General features: G+C 36.5%; 1 protein-coding gene across 1 annotated transcript in view; it reads left to right on the top strand.

The window, feature by feature from the left end:
• Window positions 1-22,590, top strand: part of XRCC5 (X-ray repair cross complementing 5) — a 44,871-nt gene that overhangs the window by 5,442 nt on the left and 16,839 nt on the right. Inside the window, exons 6-15 of the mRNA XM_032190290.1 lie at window positions 276-464; window positions 2,940-3,054; window positions 4,728-4,866; window positions 6,779-6,891; window positions 10,176-10,238; window positions 10,853-10,990; window positions 12,277-12,367; window positions 13,586-13,719; window positions 18,009-18,205; window positions 22,428-22,521. Of these exons, the coding sequence (XP_032046181.1) occupies window positions 276-464; window positions 2,940-3,054; window positions 4,728-4,866; window positions 6,779-6,891; window positions 10,176-10,238; window positions 10,853-10,990; window positions 12,277-12,367; window positions 13,586-13,719; window positions 18,009-18,205; window positions 22,428-22,521 (1,273 nt within the window). The remainder of the gene's footprint in view (window positions 1-275; window positions 465-2,939; window positions 3,055-4,727; window positions 4,867-6,778; window positions 6,892-10,175; window positions 10,239-10,852; window positions 10,991-12,276; window positions 12,368-13,585; window positions 13,720-18,008; window positions 18,206-22,427; window positions 22,522-22,590) is intronic.

Below are 22,590 nucleotides of genomic sequence, written 5' to 3'. Positions count from 1 at the left end.
TTTTCAATCTGCCTTGTCTTTACTCTCTTATCCCTCCCTCTTGGTAGACATCTTTACTGAAGTATGATGCCCAGAATTGGTGCAGCACTCTAGTCAAGAGATTACCAAAGCCAAGTAGACCTGAAGTATTAATTCAGGTGTTCTGCAAGCCATGCAGCTCTTTGTACTTATAACTGCAATTAGTTAGAAAATGTGAATCTTGATGCAATTTTTGTTTTGTTAGTTTTCTTCTGAATTATAATCAATTTTCTGATTACTACTCCTTGTGTTCTTAGTCTACCATTTCCAGTGAACGATGATGATGGAGGTGGAGATACAAGTGCCCACGTACATTCTCATTTGCACCAAAATTCATTCCCAAGAAAGGGGCTAACTGAGCAGCAGAAGGAAGGAGTTGATGTGGTGACCAAATTAATGCATACTTTGGACGAAGGAGGAGGGCTAGAAGAAATTTATACTTTCAGGTAAACTTGGTTAGTCCTCTTTATCATGCTCTAAACTTACTTTATATTTTCTCCCCGGAAAGATTAAATGAGTTAAATAGCCACTTACAGTTTCGCTGAAGTTGGTGAATTTTACAACTTTGTACCTTCAGTCCCTTTCAAACAGCTTTGTCTGTAGCTCTAAAATAGATAAGAAATGCTTACAGATTTCAGTGGAAATCTGTCTTACATATCTATATTTAAAGAAGAAAACTGATTTTCCTTCATCTTCAGTGTTTGAGCACCTTTGAGGGAAGGTTTCTATAAATGAGATTTTTAAAGCATGTTTTTGAAAGAGTAGGAATTTGTGATAGGATGCATTTGCATTTAATGATAGTCTTTGTTTCTTGGTCTGAGACTTCTTGTAACTTGCTCGTTTGTCAAGCTCCCACAACTGTTTTGATTGTTGTTATTAATAATTTTATTTGTGAAGTTTTTCTCTCACCCTGCCCAACTGATCTGGTTTGTATAACAGCAGCCAATTAAACTGTTGCTTGAGCAGTAGTGTCATACTACAGGGCAGCCTGAGTCTGTAGAAAAAAGCAGGTTTTGTCATTGCATCAAAAGATTGTCTAGAAAAGCAGTATCTTTCTGGGTCCATTTATCCTTTAGGATAATCCATATGCATTAAGCTGCGTTGTGGCTTGCTCCCCCCCCCCTTTTTTTTTTTTTATTGCAGACTCCTGCTACTTTGTAAGCTGTATTTGTGCCATGCTTTGAGGGGTAATCCAAAATCTTTGCTTAAATAGGCATTTGGCTAATAGATGCAAGCTTTAGTTGTTTAAGAATATGTGAGGTTTTTCGATGCAGTTAAGTTGCTTATCAAGCTTTAAGAAGTCAGCCTTGCAAAGCCATCATGATAATTTACCAGCTCAGATGCACTCTCTGTTTTCCTATATTAATTATTCCTGCTGGTGTAAAAAAAAAAAAAAAAAAAAAAAAAAAAAAAGTATTAAGTCTTCCTTGCATGACTAATTTGTTTGCGTAAAGTAAGCAAGATAATTTTCTTGTGTTGTTTTAGGGTTTGATATTCTGGCTATCAGGCAAGAGTTCCTTCTGTTGCCTCAGTTTTTTGGAGGAAGTGTAAGGAAAGCAGAGGGAAAAAACTTTTTTGAAGTACTAGTGTGCATTTACAAGTGTTCTATTGGCTGAATGGTCTTCACTAATACGGAGTGTTTTTCTTCTATAAATACAAGAAATTAAAAGATAGAATTAATTAAGCTTAGCTGACTTTTTTAGGCATTTGTCAGTTTCAGGTATTTGATCTTCACATCCTGACTTGGACATGTGTTGCAGTAATTTTAATAACGTAGTCACAAATTCCTTTTAAAACTCATATATTGATGTTTCTGTTGTCTTCCTTCCCTTCCTTCCTTCCAGGGGGAAAAAAAAAAAGGGAAATTTAATGTTTGTCATTATAAAATCCCAATGTGTTTTTTCCTTTCATAGTGCTTCTGTTAGAATTTAAAACAAAAACCAAACAACACTGCTTATGCTAAGGAAGTTGAAAAATAGAAGACCAAGTGGAGCACTACTAATATTTTTAAGACCTGATCTTAATTTCTGCTAGGCAAACTCTTTCAATTATGAGATGTATGTTTTGGGTTTTATCATGATGTGAAAAGGGTGTTTTGCCTTGTCATGCAATAAAAATGGCATTGTTTGAGCACTTTGCACTGAAATTACATAGCAAAATAGCTAATACAGTTTGTTATTCTAGTGTGCAACAATTAAGTCTGTTTGATTTTACTATAATAGAACATAAATCACTTTTATTTCCAGCTTTTAAATTTTGGACTACAGTGCTTAAATTTGAGCAATTGAATAAACACTTTTTGGTATAAATTTATTAAAGTTCCCTTTTTTATTTTTATGAACTTGCACATATGCTGTTTAGGCAAGAAATAATCAGAGTAACTTGTTTCATTCTGACTGAATGCTCTGGGAAAAATGAGTTCATTAGCACTGTATTAAAAAAAAAAAAAAAGTCAAAAGTTAATTACCACACAAACAAAATCACGTTAATTGAAACTGGATTCTGTATTTTTTTCACCTCCACTGCAGAAAACATTTCACCACCTGGTGAAGCCTTTTCTAATTTAGGTTGTTCAGCTAACTACATGCCTTAATTGGGTGAGCACAGATAAATGTAAAATGCTTAATAAGCAATTGTGTAGTTTCCTCAGAAGACCTACAGTGCTGTCTTAAAGCCCTAATGTCACACCGTCATAAAGGCTCAAGATGGGAATAATCTACTGTGCCACCTCCTTTGTTCCTTCTCTTTTCTCACAACGGTTAATGACAAGATTATTCACACAGTTTATTTTATAATGCTTTGTGCAGTTTAAGTTGAAACAATTGGGCTCCTGCATCTCCCTGAAGAGAGTGTATTGTCTGCAATATTTTATTACAGTTCACCAAAGAGTTTATTTCTGTTTTCTTGATTCCATCATTTAGAGAGAGCCTGGAGCGTCTTTCAATGTTTAAGAAAATAGAAAGAAGACCTGCACCTTGGTCCTGCCAGTTAACTATTGGTTCCAATTTGTCTATAAGGATTGTGGCCTACAAATCAGTAAGTTCTTAAAATCGTATGTTTTAGTGTACTTTAGCAAGCAGTTAGGTGCAGCTGCATTTTTATTTTTTTAACCTTTAAGGAAAGAGACATTAAACATCCAAAATAATAATGGTAGAGGTCCTGTGTTTAGAAGTTAGTTCATCTGAAACTGTGGTTCCCGCATCAACTCCTAGCTGTACCACATTGTACACATATGGTAAAGAACAAAAATTCATGATGTATAGAAATAGAAGCAATTGCTGTCTACACTGTGAAGCTTTATGGTGTTTAAGCTGATGAACCTGCTCTTGTGTGAAGCTTTCCATTCAGCATAAATGAAATGTCTGCAGCTCAGTGGGACTTAATAAATATTTTCTTAACTCCTAGGCATGAGAGGAATTGTGTGTGTGTGTAAAATGGTGGGTGTAGAAGTTTTACCAGCTATTGTTCCAAGTAACATCTATTGTTAGTTCAGACTTGAAAAAAGTTTATTTTTTTCAGCTTGTTTGCTTTATAATGTTTGACAGAGCTTATGTGTCGTCTATTTCCCATGTAGTTTCTTTGGTTCCTTCATACAGTGCTAGGAAGATGTGTATTTAAGCATAAAAAAGTACAAAATTCCAGTAACTGAAGAATTACTAGGTAACTAGTGTGGCAGTACTGATGAATGTTGTGAGATGGAGATTGGTTGGTTTGTTACTTGAATCCAAGACTAAGAGTTTGACCAGTATTGTAAGGTTTTAAGATGTATTTAGAAGTGGATGTATACTTGATTTTGAAAGATAGGTGTACTAGCCTTTAAAGAGCTCTCTGCTGCCAGCTTTCTTTTTATACTTATTCATAAATATGTTTGATCAGGATATTCTTGTAGACATGTACAAATCCACAGAGTCCCTTCCCAAAGGTGTTCACACACAAAATAAATGAAGCTTGTGAAGAAGCAACATGAACCAAGTGGCTAGTATGAGGTCACACAGCAGTTGAATGAAGGCTAGCAGTAGACTTCTGATGTCCACTGCCGTAATCCATTCTGTCTTTTTTTGTGTTCTGCCCAATTCTCCATTTTTATTCTTATTCATTTACTTCTCCATCAATTTCACTTAAATAGAGAAGAAAGCATATTTCTTTCCCTGTAGTTAGGAAACATTTGCTCATTGCAGATACATTTTTCCTTCTTTCCCTTCCCAGTCCTGTAATACAGCTTGTATCTTTTTCTGGTGTTTGGGGAAGTTACAGTAACATTTTTATGCTGTAGTATAGTAATGTGACACAAAACTTGAATAAATGGGCTTACTGAGTGTTGAGTCTTCTTTTATCATTAACATATACCTTAATATTTTGTAAAAATGTGCACGTGTGTGTGTGTGTAGGAAGTAAAATACCTAGTGAGCAAGTTGCATGTTAGCCTGTGACTAAAAGACTTTCACAAATGACCTAGCCATGACTTTAACAAACAACCAAGGTAAGAATGCAGTCAGTATGATATAGCTTAATGTTTGACAGCTCTCATACAGATAAAACAGTGTGCTGAAAGCACTGCAGTAGCAGTCAGGGATGTATGTTTTGGCTGTCATTATTCCTCCCTTACTGGCAAAATAATGTAGCACTTGGTCTAAGAATATTTTTTGTGTTGTAGTCAGCACTCTGTATCCAACTGAAATGTTCCTGTTCCTTTACATTCTTATATAAAGGTTACAGAAGAGAAGGTGAAAAAAATGTGGATGGTTGTAGATGCTAAAACCCTCAAAAAAGAAGATGTACAAAGAGAAACTGTTTACTGCTTGAATGATGATGACGAGACAGAGGTTCAGAAAGATGATACTATTCAAGGTATGACTCCTTTATGTGCACCCTGGAGGCAAACCGAAGATTGTACTTTTAAATCATCTAAGTGCTTTTTAGTTGTATGGTTAGAAGTCTGTGATATTAGACTGCAAACTCTGTAAGCCATTGGAACACAGAGCTAATGAGTCTTTGCATATTCTAAAAATTCTTATTTTTCCTACTAATAGGACTAGCAGTAATAGTCCCACCATGTGGAAGTTGGAAGGGACTACAGCTTACTAAACTGTACTCTGGAAGACCGTCTGAATTCTGTACTCAGTATTCATGCTACCTTTACTCTTCAAATCTTCAGTTGTATGGGTAACATGAATACTTTCATAGCACTGTTTTTGTTTCTAGATAGTCTGCAGATGAGAGAGAAAACCATTGAAGTAAGGGGCAGTGTTGAAGAGTCTTACCTTTACATTTCATGAGTAGTCTGATTTGAAGTAGTATTTCTTCTGCAGAGTACTTCTTCTCTATCTTGCTGAGTAGGTTAAGTTCATGGGAAGACTAAAGGTCCCAGAAGCATTATGAAATCTACTTTTTAAAAGTGGAGTTAATCAAATGTGTATTTTTTGTGACTATATTTTGTTACTGATTTTTTTGCTATCCAGTTTACTCTTTGAGTCCCACACAAGTAGGGCAAACATTAGCTACAAAGGGCAGAACTATTCAGATAACAGTATAGAAATTGCTGTTAAAGAATAAAATAAATTGTGAAATGGAGACAAATACTGTGGTTTTTATTTAACCTCTTTGCACTTTAGCAGAGGTGTTTTGCAGTAATAGCAAATTGAAAAAAAATCAGTGCAGTTTTTTTTTTTTAAACAGAAATAACGGGTAGCACTCTGACTTTTTTTCTAGATTTACTAAAAGATTTGAAATGATAATATCCACTTTTAATAATGAATATTTTGAAGCTTTTGTGACTGTTCTTTGCTGATGTCCTTGAATGCCCCAGCTGGTGAATTGACTGTGGGATGCTAGTAAACAGAAGCGGTGAAGAGTCCCATGTGAACAAAAGAGACCATGAATTTCTGTGTAAATATTTTTTTTTACCTATAAAATATTTTTATAGGTAAAGAGCAGGTGATGCCTCATGGACTTCTGTGGCCATTTTGAGAATTGGCATAATTAGACAATATTTTGCATTTAGTACACATACTAAAGTATCTTTTGGTCTGCCTGCTTCTTTGCTTTTCAGTTTATAGGAAAATTTGTTTGCGTATAGGCTTTTCATCCAAGGATTTACTTCTGTTCCTTACCTCACCTGAAGATACGCCAGAGACAGTAAAATAAAATGATAATGTTACTGAGTAATATAACTTAGGGTGGGGGAATAATAAGCAGCTGGAACAGGTGATAGTTGAAAAACTAACAGGTTCCTAATTCATGCAGGTAATGCAATGTAAGGCGAGGAAAGTAAAACAGAAATATATAGAAAGGCCGCTTTTCCATGCAAGGGTATTTTGATTTTCCCTCGTGTGATGGTGTATCGCGCTTCCACTGTTAACACATTTGTTCTGTGAATCCCTTGTGGTGTCATTTCCTTTCCATAATTTGTGGTATGCTTTTTCTATTACACTTGTGCGGAGTGTTGTAGTTTATTTGCTTAAATCTATTCTGTGAGCATAACTTTGTTAGGCAAGATGTTCAGTTCCCTTATTTGCTTTCTTGCTCTCTATGAGGGCAGTTATGTTACATAAAATGATGTACAAGGGGTGCAAGTGCTGTTCATAAAGTACAAAATGTGTCTGTGGGGTGTGTGCTTTTTTTTGTTAACAGGGAAAGTAATTTCAGTGTGTGGAGTGTAGCTGTAGGGCATGCGTGCATTGTTAAAATATTCAGAGTGCTGATTTCAGTGTTAGAATGGTAGGCCCATATGCTTACCAGATGCTCCTCTCTTGTTCTCCAGGGTTTCGCTATGGGAGCGATATCATTCCTTTTTCCAAAGAAGATGAAGAGCAAATGAAATACAAAGCTGAAGCAAAATGTTTTTCTGTTTTGGGATTCAGCAGAGCTTCTCAGGTACGTTACTAAACTTCTTTTCATTCAACTTGCTGAGTTGTTACAGACATGTGACTTCCATTTGAATTTGCTGAAGGTGTTTTATTGTACTGGGAATGGGGCATCTGCTGTCAGGTGTGACAGGAGTGACTTTACATGTATGTAGTCTTGTGAAGAAGAGACATTAATAAATATGGACATGAGGTGTTCAAGAAAAGCAAGAGCCACTGATCTCAGATCTCTACAAAGTGGCTGCAGATGTACTGTAGTCTCATTTCATCAGAGTAAATTAAATAGCGTTGACAACTCTGCAACAGAAGATGGTCTCTCTTCTGTTCAGGTTATGCAGAAGCCTTCTCGGGCCTTGTCCAGTTGTGAGTGTGTTCTTTTTACTTTCTAACAGAAGAAACCTCTTCCTCAGTGTTACGGAAATGTTAAAGAAAGCTTGAGAGCTAACTCCATTCATTCTTGTTTCCATAAGTATTAGTTGATGAACTGTGTCTTTCTTTTTTGCTTCTACTATAACAAAAATTAAATGTAGAACTCTGTTCTACGTTCTCTCTACATAAGAGAGAATTTAGATGCATCACTCAAAAACTCTCCATATCCCAATGAAATCTCTTTTTTGTGACTGTATGCACTTAGCTGTACTTCTGGTATTAATTTTGTCATCTGTTTTACCTGGAGGCTTAAAAAAAAACCTTCCTGAAATGGGATATATGAGGAAATACAGAAATGTGAGAGCCAATAATTTCTAGAAATTATAAGCTGCCTCTACTCTTTCTTTTCCAGGACATTGCACAGGGTGACTGAAACTTTACTCCATCTTAGAGTGAAGTTCACCCAAAGCTTAAACAAAATCATAGGGTAACTCTGCCTTCTGTTCTAAAGGCTCCCAGACCTCCTGCTCTTCTTTGAAATGTCTCACTGCCTCTACAAAGTAGAACGCTTGATAAAAGGCTGAGGAATCGTTACCTTTTCCAGGAAGGAAAGGTGCTAATGAAATAGGAAGTATCTGTATCCCAACTGTTTTTAACTAAATATATTTCTTTAACTAAACGTATTTTTTCTCTACAGTGTAAGTGGCACAGATAACCCTGTGTATCAATACCTTGGTAGACAATTGCAGTGTGATGATCTAAAGCATATTGTTACCTGAGGAGCTAGGAAGTTACACTCAATTACTTAAAATTAGAAGCCAGCCTAAATGAGACCTGTAACCTTACTGCTCCTTGAGGACAGTCAGGATTTAAATTTAAGTAACACAGTAACTTATGTGCTGAAAATAATTGATCAAGGAAACACGTCAGGCTTGAGTTTATATACCCTGAATTGGCCAGGGCAGAGAGATGTAAGGGCTGCTAAACCCTGTACCAGGAACTAAGTCTAATGTATGAAACTTTGTGTCTGAACTCGGGGTTTTAATGAGACAGGTGTTTTTTGTTTTGTTTTTATCTTTTCACATTTTCCTAGTTTACAGCTGAGCCTTATTGTCTTCATTTCGTTCTTTAAGATCTGTTTCACTGTGTGTGGTGCTTTCTCAGCTGGAGGCTTGCCTCCTATTTCAGCTTGAAGTCTGACTTTTATTGAAAAGAGAAACTGAGTTGAAAGCAGATGAGAAGTGCCATGCTCCTCTAAGTGAGCAGTCTTTTCATTTGCATGTTTTTCCACTGTTGGTCGGGAGTGTGGTAACACTTTCAGATTGCCTGTATATAATTTAGTGTAGGAATAGTGTTTTGATTCACATAAATGTGCCTCAAAGAATTAAGAAATTTTGTATTTTTCAATGCACAAAATATTGCTTTTGACAGTTTTTATGACGTGCTTCTCCTGTCTGGATTTGATAACAAACAGGAATGGAACTACATCCTAAACAGTGTGTGCTCTGTTCCTGTAACTGGGAGTATGAGTAATTAAGCCAAATAGTGGTTGCAAATACCTCAGTGGAATGAAGTTACTGAGGTGTTGATTGCAGGATTAAAATTACTTTGTACAGATAATGGTATCAGGAGAATATACTACTAGAATTTACAAGTTGTGTGCTTTCCTTATGTTTTGGCTTTTGAATTTTATTGTTTGGAGTCATAATCCTAACACTATCTGAATGTATGCTTGGTTTTATTTTTTTTTTGAACTTTGGAGAAAAGATGAGTTAACTGGAGCAGCTCCAAATGCATAATTAAAGAAGGAGTAGAACCACCTCGTATTATTTTCTTAGTTATTCATATCCCTCAGGAAAAAAAAAAAAAGATCAGAGGCCGCTTAAACTTTGATTTTTAATTTATAAGCAATGCTGTGTAAATCAAGAAATAATACTTGAAAATATTACAAAGGACCCATTTCTGTGGCAAACAGAAAAGGTGCAGTGATGCACATATCTTGGTATTTATACTGAACATAAAATGCCTCAGCTTTTTAAGACAGAAGAGCAAAGAATAATTGCAGGTAGAGTAATTTGAGTTCAAGAATTGTTCTGTAATACATAAAAGTGATCTGCTCAGGTATAAGTTGTCACTGACTTCAACAGCATTATGGTAATTTGCTACAAAATGAAACTCCGGGTAGTTTGGAGTTGGTGTAATTTGAAGAGATTTTCTTTAACAAAGAAAGTTCATTTTAACGAGCGTTCTTAGTACTGTGCAGTCTTTTGTGGCTGCTCTTCATAGAGTGGCTTGGCTTAGAAGGGACCTTTTAAAGACCATTTAGTTCCAACCCCTCCTTTTCTGCTGTTGCAGTGATTCTCCAGGTGTGTCTCAGCCTCTGCAGCTCCAGCTGTTGGAGCAATGCCCATTAATGAAACTTTTTTTTTTGTCAGCCATAGAATCATTAAGGTTAGAAAAGACTTTCAAGATTATCTGGTCCAATCATCACCCTTTATTAACTAAGGATGTGACTTTCTTCAGGTCCTTTTTCCTTTATTTTTGCTAGCAAAATTTGATAGTATAGGCACAGCATAGTGTCGGTTAAGTTTAGGTGTTCTGTTAACTACTGTAGCTTTTCACACTGACTATTGAATTATTGCAGTGGTATCCAGACTTGTAACAGCTGCAAGTACTGTAGGCTTTCATTCCTGCTCATCAGTGGGAAGGACAAGGGAATGTCCCGCAGAATATGCCTGAGTATCCATAACGAGTGAGAAATGGAGTTACGAAACACACGCAGGGCTTTAGCTGATATGCACAGTAATTAAAGTTTATGGCTTCTCATTTGATTAATGCCTTGGTTGTTTAATAATTTAATTGGTCCAGGTGCATTAACAACATTTGTTTTAGATCAAGCTAACCCCTGACCATTTGAATCTGTAGATTCAGAGGCACTGTTACATGGGCAACCAGGTTCTCAAGGTCTTTGCTGCGAAAGATGATGAGGTAAGGTGAACTCACGTTTAACACTGAAAGCAATTTACCATGGAACAGAAAAGAATAGTAGTGGTGCTTGAGATTATTCCTTCTTTCCATGTTAATGAAACAGAAAGATTCTTAATGCAGCTTGCAGTATTGTTCCATTACCCATTAACATAAAAAGACTTTGGCTTAGACCCCACATGAATGCCATATTTACCAGTTTATCATTGTCCATGAGATATGGCATTCATTGTGCAAGGACATGGGGAATCTCATTGTATTGTTTAGATCACACCTCCAAATTATTTTAAACATAAGAAGTAAAATCTTCACTGGAGAGCTGAGATGCCTTCCCTTTAAGGGTCTGACTGCTTGTCCTTTGTCTCATAAAATTTCGGATTTTTTCACACGTAGCGGAAAAGATGGTATGTTCAGGATCTAAAGTTTCAATGGACAAGCTACTATGTTGGGATTTGAACTTCTTTTTATTTTTTTCTTGAACATGAAAATGCTTGTGTCATTTATTGCTGAAATGGCAAGTAATTTTGACTAAGTCAGTGCCGTTGAATTTGCTGTGAAAGGTGTATTTCAGCAGACTAATGAGAACTTTCATGACTACAGATTTATTTTCTTTCCAGAATGCAGCAGTTGCTTTTTCTGCCCTTGTTCATGCCTTGGATGAATTGAAAGTAGTAGCTATAGTGCGTTATGTTTATGATAGAAGATGTAACCCACAAATTGGTGTGGCTTTTCCGTATATTAAGGATGCGTATGAGGTAATTTTTCACTTTTTCCGTGTTTAGAGAGCCTCCTTATTGTTACTTTGAAATGCTAATTAATGAATGATCATAATTGAACGATATGAATTGGCGGTGTTGTGTAATACCAGAGGAAACCAATGTGATTGTTGTAGTAATTTTATGAAATAATACCAAGTATTAAGATAAGGAGGTAGTAAATAATTATACTGTCCTCTATATTAGTGATTTAAGTAATTTATATTTCATTAATAATAATTTAATTTTGTAATCCTGGAAATCTGAATCTGTTGGCATCTAAGAAAGGTACTTAGCAAGAAAACAATGGTAACTTGTCTGTATTACTAACTACCTTTCAGAGTACAATCCAAAGTTGTGGTAGATTCTTTCATTGTCTTTAACTGCAGAATTATCTCTGGGTTGCTTGGTAGTGCAAAACTTGAATTTATAACTGGCATTTCAGGCACATCCAACTACGTTGTTGTCATTAGGTTTCTGAGTCAATGGGGAATGAGGGAAGGAGCTAACACCATTTAGAGCTACTGATGAAATTCATATGGAGAGTCAGGAAGACAGTAGTATATCCATTTACTTGAAAAGGTTATTTAAAAAAAATGTACAAAACTTCTAGTCTTTTTCTTAAAAAAGGAACCAACAATCGCATTTGAAATAATTTCTTTAAAAGTTCTGAGACCCAAAGTAACGTAGTTTGTAAGATTTTTTTGCTGCATGTTTCCACCAATCTTTCTTACGAGACACTACTGAAAGAGCTAAATATATTTATAGCGTGGCTAAGCAATGACTAAGGTGGGGGTGGACAGAAGTCTTCAGGCTTTTGAAGGTTATAAACATCAAGGATGGAAAGGAATTATTTAGGGTGGTATGAACTGGAGGAGGTATTTGAATAGAGAGAAAATTAGCATGAGAATGTTAGGAAAAAATGACTTTGAAATGCAGTAAGCTGAGATAAAGCCTCCCAGAGCTCCAATGTATGGGATATTTAAAGTGTGGCTGGATGGAAATCTACATAAGAAAAAGGATTGGATGACCTCAAAGGTCTTTATTCAGCCTATAGAAAGATGAGAAGTGTAGCTATCGCTGTATTCTTGAATCATCTTTTGTTTTATGCTACTTAAAACAATGTTGCTCTATAAATATTTTGCTGAATTGCTTTGATATACACTGATATTAGATCTTTTAATTTTTACTGTTTGTATTGCCCTGATATCCCACTTTGGGATACTTTGTATTTCTTTAGGCTCAGTTGCTTCCTGATTTTTTTTTCTTACTTTCTTTTTGCTCAGTGTCTCATCTATGTGCAGTTACCCTACATGGAAGATGTAAGACAGTACATGTTTTCATCCCTGAAAAACAATAAAAAATTCAGTCCTACAGGTAAGATAGTCCTTTCCTGTGCAACTTGACAAAGTACCTCATTGCTCTTCTTTTAAGACATTCTAAAATAGCTAGGATATTTGGCCTTCCAATGAAAACATTATTTTTTTTTCCTAAACCCAAATACTGACAGTCCTATGGAAATAAGTTATGGTGATGTCATCTTGAAGCATGAAGCCTGTAACAAAACTTCAGCAGTTTAGTTGCAGGCTGAGCAGTCTTGAGGGGTTTGCTGGCAGTTTTTTAAGGCTGTCTTGTTGAATGTCTTGTGGCTCAGATTTTATCTGATTTTAAGTCACACATCTGAGAGTTAGTCCTCCATAACCCTTGATCTTTGAACTCATTTGTAAGAGATGGCCAAACTGTATGGGATTTGCAGTATGTAATGAGTTAGCTAGGATTAGAATAGAGGAATCAGCTCCAAACAAGCTGGTTTTGCAGCCACTTGTACATTACATCAATAGGTCACAACACAAAGACAAAAAGGCTGAACTGTGTTTTCTGTGGTGTGATGTTTTTTGTGAAGCATGCACTAAATGGTGTCCAGGTTCAAGGGTGGGTGTCTTTGGAGAGCCATAGACCACGCAGCCACGTAAAGCTCGATTAACTGTTCTGTGAATTTTCTCAGTAATGAGCATTAATGAATGTAGTTTGAAATCACTTCCAATTCTTTAATTTGTTGTGTGATCTACCTGCACATCAGGGCATATAAAGCGTGCTGGGTTGTTTCTGAAATAGTTTCTATAACTAGCAGTTTGAGAACAAATCTGAAATTTGTTTTTACCAAAACAATCGTTGACTATTGTGAACTGAGTTACTTCGCAATCCTAACTTTTAAGATTTATTTTACTCAGTTTAGTTTATCAAATCAACTGTTCTCATTTTCTAAGGGGCCTATAAACCTTCTGTTGCAAATAAAAACATCTTGAAAAGAAGACAAATGGAAGCAGGAAGGCAGCAATAAATGAGGTCTTAAATAACAACAACAAAAAACTCTTTGACTTTATGCTGTAGTCCATAAACAAAGCAGGGTTTTTATTTGTGTCCACTACCCATATTCATTTTTGGCACGTCTGTATATGAAGTGTATTCTGTGACACTTAATGGTTTGGTCAGAGTCTCCCATTATGAAGTGAATCTTCATCTGCAAATTGTTTCAAGAAATGCATTCATCTGCAAGTGTATTTGATCTTTCTTTGTATACAATTGCTGCCTTAGCGGATCAGTTATCTGCAGTCGACTCTTTGATTGATTCTATGAATTTGGTTTATGAAGATGATGATGGAGAAACTTTTGAGGACCTGTTTAAGCCCAGCAAAATCCCAAACCCTCATTTTCAGAGGTTATATCAGGTGAGATGATGAACTATATGACATTTAAAGAAACATTATTTTCTTGAAGCCTTTCACCTTTCTGTCTCTCTGATTCACCTTGGAATGATCTCCATTGTGATGAGTCCCATGAAAATGTTTTGTATTGAAGTATGGGGTAGCTGGCAATTTCCATGTTGTCTGACACATATTTTGTTCCATGTTTCCAGTAATTTCTGGTTTCCAGGAAGGAAGGGAAATTACATCTGTGCTGAGAAGTCCACAACAGCATCACTGGTACTTAGGGGTACCAAGGCTAGATAAGTTAAAACTTGCTTGGTTATCTCATCTCTGTGCTGTATGGCAATGATCTATGATGCAGACAAAGACTCAGACTTCAGTTTCTGCGCAGAGAGAGAAATTACCTGACAGTCGTGGAGGATTTTAGCTCCTCATTCTGGGTCTCATCAAATCCTGAGCAGAGTCACTTCTTTATTCATTGTTTTGTCTAGCAGTGGTACCAAAATAAATCAGTCTGAGGTAAACTTGATCAGTAGTAAATGGTTAACAGGGTTGACGTTTAAAGTACTCCATTTGGGTGACTGAGTTAATGTGTTTTATGGGCAAGAAGAAGAGTTCACACTTCTTGCAGTTATCATTTCAAACTGTCTACATTCTGATTCACATTCCTTTCATATCATGAAGATTTTATTTGCAACTGTCAGGATGAGAGACTTAATTATGCTTTGGAATTCAAGTGTTCAAAAAAAATGACACAGCAAATTCAAAAATAAGGAAAACTATGATGTAATTTATGCAGCTGCTGAAATACGTTGTATACAGGACTATGGAGATATATTGAGTGTGTGATTCCACTCTGAAAATTGACCAGAAATGGTATTATATGTTTATTACGTCTCAACAATTCAAATTTTTTTTTTTCATTTCACAAGTAGAACGATGTTTTTCTTTTTTTTTTCTTTTTTTTTTTTTTTTTTTTTTTTAAACAAAAAACTTACCCTAGATTCCGAAGGCCACACTGCTTTGGTGTTGTCAGAAGTAACAACGAATCTGAAGGTCATACTTATGTCTCAGGAAACACATAATCCCAATGTCTTCAAATCCTACCCTGTTTGACACCTGAAGAACTCAATGTTCCCTCCAGATTCTGCCAGTCACATTGACAAGACAGTGTAAACTTAATGCAAGATCTGGTCAGCAGAAGGTTATTGCTAGGAAAGAGCTTAAAATGGATTGACCTCTGCATTACTTGTATATTAGGAAGGATCATAAAGTTTGTTTGGGTAGTATGAAACAAAAATACAGTTTTGCTTGCAAATGAAACATGCAGGAGATAGTATTTCCTCCTACATAGCTAGGTACACTTTTGCACTCTTTTAATTCAGGGGATTTTGCCTCTCACTGGAAGGTGTTTTTTCAGGCCTTACATCTGTCTTTTGAAATAATATGATGGTATTGTCCCAATGGTTGAGTCAAGTGCTGCCAGGAGAGGGTAACTACCTCACTCACACAATTTTGTTGGGGAATAATAAGACTTTGCAAGGGTGATTGCTGCTGGTAGAAAATGTATTTACTGTTTCAATGCTGGGTAGTGTGCAGTTCTGTCCACAGTGCTTGCTGTTTACAGAGCCTTAAATTACTGGTCCTTTTAGCACTTTCTTTTACCCTCATGCAGCCCCTATGTTTTGTCATGTTTACAGTGCTGTTTATTAACCCATACAAGTTGCAGACTTGAGAAGGAAAGACTGTTCTTTCCTTTAATTTGTTGGAAATGTGTTCCAGGTTCTTACTATTTTGCTTGAGGAACAAGTGGCACTTCTTGTTTCTTAAGATTTACAAACAAAAAATATACTTCATCTTTTGAATGTAGCCGGGAAATTGATTGGGTTGAACAGGACCTATAAATTGTTTAGAAAAACAGTCCTGAAGAAAGGATGAGCTTCCCCTTCATTTCCTCTCTCTTTTGTCTCTTGAGGATGTTTGGAATTAAAACAGAATTTAAACAGAAACGTCAAGTCAAATTATAACTCTGGAAGTAGTGGTAGGCATCAGAAGATGACAGAGTGGGTGGAAAGGAGTTGCTGATGCTTGCTGGGGTAGAAGATGAGGACTATCCTATATCCAGAGCTCTTATTTCTTGCTTCCAGAAAAGCCTAAACAAACTTCCTTAGCTTTCTTGGTGGTAGACTTCCAACCTTGTTATTTTAGTTGTTCCTCTTCAGTATGGGGATTTGAAGCAGATAAGACACTTGTCGAATGCAGTATGGTTTTTTCATACAAACAAATGGCTTATCAGAGATTGTTTGATACTGAAACAGACCTGGGGGGACTGTCTGTGGGGACAGTGACCTGCAGCATTTAATAGTTCATGGGATCCGGCTGTGAAGTCCACAACTAAATGTGTCAGAACTCTTTTTAGACCGTGTGTAAGTGACTCTGTTGGTCTGGGCTAATTTGTAAGTTGTTGGACTTAAAGCAAAGCTGCAGGGGGACAGGAGGTACCTTGGAGTAAGTCTTTAAGGGCTTTCAGCAACAAGTAATCTTATCTTCAGTTGAATGTAGTGGGTTTATCTGCTGGAACATCATTTTGAACTTGTCACAAACGAAGTGTGAACTGAACTCTAAGACACTCGCGTTGGGATTCAGTTCATACATTTAGTTACCCAAAAGCTAGACAACTAATGTAAGCTGAGTTGTCCAAGCCTGCTTCGTGATCCATATATAAAAAAAAAAAAGCCTTGAGAAAATGAGTGGTCCTTCAGCTTTTGGACACCATGAGCACAAAATGGTTGTGGAGAATGAGTAGGTGACTGGCTTGGACTCAGTGCTTATCTTTTAGACAAACGAATCTCTGTCTGATGTTCTGAGGCTTTAAAGGCAGTTTGGTTCCCACAGGCTTTATAGATTTGCTAAAATATTTTCTTATAAAAATGTGTTCATAGATACTGTGTGGAAGGGAACAAGACAGAATGCTTTCTTGCAGTAAATTCTTGTCTGTTCAGGCATTTATGCCATTACTTATTATGTAGTCAGTTCCTATTTGGCATCAGATGCTTCAGGCTAAATCTGTTCAACTTCATCTTCATTTAACACCTGAGTTCTGAAGGTAGCTGCCATCTCAGAGCTGGTCAGCTGCTCTGAAAAACAGGAGCAAGTGATGGCTGTCGCTGCAGTCTGCTCAGCTTTTGCAACTCGTGTAGAGATTTCAGATACAAAAGCCTGAAAAACACATTCACAACAGGAAACTTAGATTTTTTGTTCAATTCAATCCACTAATGCTGTTTTGATATTCTTTTTTGTATCACAAAAGCCATTACTGCAGCTTCCAGCAACATTTTTAGACTCTTTCAAAATAATTATGCCTTAAATCATTGCAAGTGTTTTCAAATCAGTAGCCTTGTGTGACTGCCTCCTTTTGAAAGTATGTTCTAATATAGATTGGAATCTTAATGGCAGCATGAAAGCACATCAGTATTGATGTGTAGCATATGGCCTGGATGTTTTTTACTGGCAGCTTTTCAGCATGAATAGAGGTTTGTGGGTTTTTTTTTAATTAAGGTCAAGTCTGACAGCCAACAAAGGAGCAACTCTCCTCTTTTCCTGGTTTCTTGGGAAGTTTCCTGACTGTGTGAAAGCTCCCTCTCTGTAGCTCCTGCCATCTCTTCCAACCTTTATGTTCATCCGTCAGGGGTCTTCATTGCATTGCTCTTTCCAAAGTTCATATGCAAACATACCTATATTCTGTGCCTCACCTATGCGCTTTTAACTTCTCTCTTACTACTTGCTCTTGAATGGGTGAAGATTTCTCATGTTACGCAAACTGAGCTTTTTTGGCCAAGAAGAGAGGCTTTCTTTGAGGGACAATAAATCACGATGGTAAATGGAATATAAGGTTGTGGTACATGTCTTGCTTCCTGATTTTAGAATGTCAATAATCTCTCCCATATCACTGTGTTTTGTAAGAGAACTGCTTTTTAAAGGTAAATTGAAGTTAAAAAGCTGAATAGATGCTGATGATTACTGCATTCGTATAATTTTCTTAATAATTTTCATAGAAGTCATTACAGTGAGTGTGGGTGCACTCGTATGCATCAGTATTCTAGTTTAATATCATTATTAATCTCCGTAAACAGCTGATGATTTGACTCCACTCATCCAATCATGAGCTGGAATATTTCTCAGCATTATTAAGGTAGCTTCTTTAATATGGAAGATACTTTGCATGTACCATATGATGTTACATATACAGGCATATTATTCTAAAAGTACGTAACCTTAGAGTTTTTCTTTGCTAAAATTGTTTCTTACAGTGTTTGCAACATAAGGCTTTTCACCCTGATGAGCCACTACCACCAATTGAACCGCACCTTCTAGAGATGCTGGAGATGCCCTGCGTGGTGAAAGAAAGGTGTCAGGTTCCTCTTGAGAAAGTAAAAGCACTCTTCCCTCTAAAGGATGTTGGCAAGAAAAAAGAAGAGAAGACTGCTCAAGACATCTTTAAAGATGAGTAAGTTAGAGATTTAATATTGATTAAAAAAACAAACAAACAACAAAACAACAAAACAAAAACAAACAAAAAAACACTTTTTTGCACTTCAAATTAATTTTGGTGAATGTAGCAGGCTCAGGAGCATTTTAATCAATGAGTTACATACTTACAAAGTACTGATGGGTTGAGAATGTTGTGGAACCACACTGTCTGGGCTATTTTGAAAGTAGTGGTCTTACTGCTGTGAAAGTCATGCTAGGATTAGGTCTGCCCCTCTCTGACATCATTATATGCTAATACAGAACTGCAGAATCCATCAGTTAGTTTGGAGGGGACCTCAGGAGGGCTCTCTAGTTCAACCTGCTGCACAAAGCAGGGTTACAGATCTGAACTGGTAACTCAGGGCTCCATCCAGTCTGGTTTTGGAGATATCCAAGGATGGAGGCTGCACAGCCTCTCTGGGCAACCTGTTGCAGTGCTTGACTGCCTAGTGACCAAAGAGTTTGTCCTACCAGTGGTTGGACAAAATGGGTTGGATAAGAATAACAGAAGTGAATTCAGTATCAAACGTATCAGTTTACATGAAATTCCAAGGAGCTTTACACTACCTGTCAGGATGAAAATTCCATCCCAGCGTACTCTGTTCTACAGCTTTCATTTTGAATACCAAATCAAAAGAAAAGCAGCTTAATTATCATATGCTGTGCAGAAAACATGAATGTCTTGAAAAATGCTATAGACTTTTTCTGGAACATCTATATTCTCAACTGTTTTTAAACTAAAACTCTTGGCTTTTGGTAGTACATACGCTCTGTTTACGTTATCTGTGCTATAAATACGAAAAATAAATGCTTAATTGGTACTGCATTGGTACTGTTTTCCCAGCCAAGTCAATTTTGTTCAGACAAAATCCAATTTATAGAATGCCTATAATAAAACTGGCTGGTCCCCTGGCATGTTGGACAGATCTCAGTTCCTCCCCTTTTTGTCATTTTTAGCTGTTTTTTCAGCACTAGGAGCAATGCCTTTGGGCCACTTTAAGGCCCGACTAAGCTGAGCTGCCACGTATCCTTTACTTCTGTTTGGATAGAGCCTCCTGATGTTATCTTTGGGAAGACACAGCATTGGACTTCTAGGGCTGTTGCTCTGGGAAAATGGCCACGTTTCTGTATACAGATTGGGAAATACATTGCTTTTTGCTTTGTTCACTGCTGTGTGTGCCTGTCTTGCCTTGGTGAATTCACACTGATTAAATTATCTTGTCCTTGCTCTGTGCCCTAATCATGTGTGCTGTATATACGTACACATACAAATATTTATATATGTATATTAAAAAGTAGAGAGAAGAAAACTATAGAACCAGGTGCAAAAAAAAAAAAAAAAAAAAAGAAAAAAGAAACCAAAATAGCCTACAAAACTTGGGCTCAAGCAAGCCAGGAAGAGAATTTAAACAAAAAGCTGTGACACATTACTGGTAGTTGCTGAAAAACATATATCCCAAAGGCTTCGATTTGATAAGCAAGAAGGAAAGCTATTTTCATTATAAACTGGTTGGCTTTAGAGGGGAGATGAAAGCAACTATAAAAATAATTAAGATAGGAATTGGTGTGGGGTGTTATAAAATGATTTAGGGGAAAAAAGGGGTTTTGTAAGGGAGGCAAAAGAATAGAAACTCAACTATGCAAAAAAAAATGAATAATGTAATGAACAATGAAAAGATCTGAATAAAAAATGGATTAAATGTAATGAATGGGAACAGTAGTGACATTGTTTTGTGTGTGGGACAAGCTGAGTGATTTAGTTAAATCACTTGAGGAGAAAAAAGTGTCAGTACAACAGGATAAGGAAAACATTAAACAGCAGGTAACATTCACCTTTTTAAAACTGACAGATCTAGACAATTTGCACTGAAGAGTACTGAAAAAGTTTGCTAGAAGCTCTCTCGGCTATTTTTTTTTTTTTCTAAAACTGATTTGTACTGTTTTGGTCTCTTCTATTTGATATCCCTGTCTTGCTGTTGACCTGATTTCTCTGCCTAATTCTTAAGGTCTATTTGGGACTAAAGCAACATAAATACAGGCACATCTTATTAATGCTAAAGGTTAAAAATTATATTTTCTTTCATTTTTGTTAAGCTCTGTGTAGTTTAAAAAAAAAAAATCAATACTTTTGATTGTATTAGATTTCCTTCTTAGGATGACTTTGGAGAGGCTGTTACCTCACCCAGTTTTGCAGTATGTGAGGCCTCTGTCTAAGTGTAGAAGTGGGTGTTTTAAATTAGTCGTGTATTTTATTAATTTGTCTTAGAGCAGTCGCACACTTCATAGTTAAAAAATACTGCTAATCAGGGCGTTATCAGTAACAAATTTTAAATGTCAGATTATTGGCTGGTATTAATGGGTATAGATTCATTAGTTTCAGCTGTACTGCACTAATAATAATGGCTGTAGGTTTGGTCCTAGGCAGTTAAATTCAGTTATTTTCATTTTGTTCTCTTCCTACCTCCAGTCCCAAAGCATTTGGAATCAGCAAAAATAATGCAGGAGAAAAAATATTTCAAGGCATTGCAAGGAACTACAAAGCAACTTTTGAGGGAAAAAATGAGAATTTGTGTTTGTTTGTTTGTTTGGTTTTTTTTGCACTTATCAGCGAACCATCTCAGTGCACACAAGAAGTTCTGTTCAAGTAGAAGCTCTGAACTCTGGTGTTAGATAAGTTTTTCCATTATACAGACAGGGATAGTGGCTGTCCAAAACAATAAAGCAACTTGTTCAGGGTCAGCCAGAAAGTCAGCAGAGCTGGGAACAAAGCAGGGTATCCTAGTCTCCTTGTCCTAAGGCATCACCAAAGTCATCGCTTCTCCTAGAGTGATAAGTAGGGTGATGTTGGATGACAGGAGTTGCTGAGGAGAAGGGCTTTCATTTCAGTAGTGACAAAATTAAGTAAAAGGAATGATGAGACTACAGAAATGAAGTGGGATAGATGTTGATTGCGAAGCAGGGGAGGAGTGTGCTATAGAAAGTAAAAAGGAAGTCTGTACTATTTCTATTTAATAGCTGGTTGCTTCAGTAGCAGGCAACAACTTTTAAGATGAGTTGTAACTTTGAAGAACGCAACATGGCACCTAGTCCATGATCTCTGTTTTTATCCCTGATTTATGAAGCAGTTTCTTCTTTTTATTGCAGTAGCAGGATGTTTTAGAGTAACTTTTTATTTTTGTGTTGGGATTGCTCAAAGGTAAATACTGCAGTTTAGATCATTTAGATGATAACTTTCGGTCATTCTTAAACTCAAATCTATTCTGTGTAAGCCTGTTACATTAAACAACACAAAGCAGTGTCCACTTTTCTTCCCCTTTTCTGATAAACTACAGTTTCTCCTGTTGCCAGAACGTGATCCAAAGTTTTGTAAGATTGGAACTTAAAATGAAGCTTCTCATTTGAAGCGTTGGTCGCATACACCTTGATATATGTGTGTGGGCAAAGGTAGAAAGTAGCCTAAAAACACGATTAGTTTTTTAAAAACATGTCTTTTGAAAGCATTTTGAGGGGTAGCTTGAGATTGTTCTGAGCAAATTCTTATTTGGGGTTTGTCTAGCAGGTTTGGACTGCTAGAAGTAGAAGTTTATAAAGCACTTGTGTGCTGATGGAGAATATGGGTTATGAGACTCAAAAGTCAGTGTGAGCAGATAAGTAGTAGCTATCAGTTCCAAGACAGGAACTTGCAGGTAATTTTTAAAGAGTAAATGGATTTCTTAATATTTAAGTTTTTTATTCCTTTTTTATTCCATAAAATTGCAATCTGTTTAAAAGGAATCTGTTGAGAATACCAAATGTCACATGTGATTATTGATTTACAGTGTGCAGTGAATCAGCAAGGTCAACTCAATGTACTGGTTCCAAATAAAGCAACTAGAGAGAGCCAGCCTGTATTCTGAAATGTGGTAAAGAGGTGTATGAGTAAATTCACTCCTGAAATAAGTATCAATAATCCTGTACTTTCGACAAACAGTAGCTTCCATTTATGCTAAGATAAAATTTGATTTGTCTCTACTGTCTGCTTTGTGAAGACTGTGGGAGAAATGAAGTATGGTTTATTGTTAATTTGGGAACAGCTGTATAACGAATTTTGGTCCAGTGTTCAGTGTGTACTTTGCAAATGTACTGACTTCTTATTGAGTAGGCAGAGCAGTTTACTTTGATTTAGTGTTTCTGTTCATTTTTGTCATCCTCATTTGCAGCAATGAAGATGGACACAATCCTAAGAAACAAAAAATTGAAGATGAGGAAGATAGCTTTAGCATCATAAAACTTGCTGAAGGCAATGTCACCTCTGTAAGTATATTTTTACAACAGCTTTGATTTCTGCCAGGAAATGGTAAGCACGGTAAATTTTCATTCTGA

This window comes from Aythya fuligula, chromosome 6, assembly GCF_009819795.1.
Source record: "Aythya fuligula isolate bAytFul2 chromosome 6, bAytFul2.pri, whole genome shotgun sequence".
Taxonomy (NCBI): domain Eukaryota; kingdom Metazoa; phylum Chordata; class Aves; order Anseriformes; family Anatidae; genus Aythya; species Aythya fuligula.
This window is presented reverse-complemented; position numbering and strand designations above follow the sequence as displayed.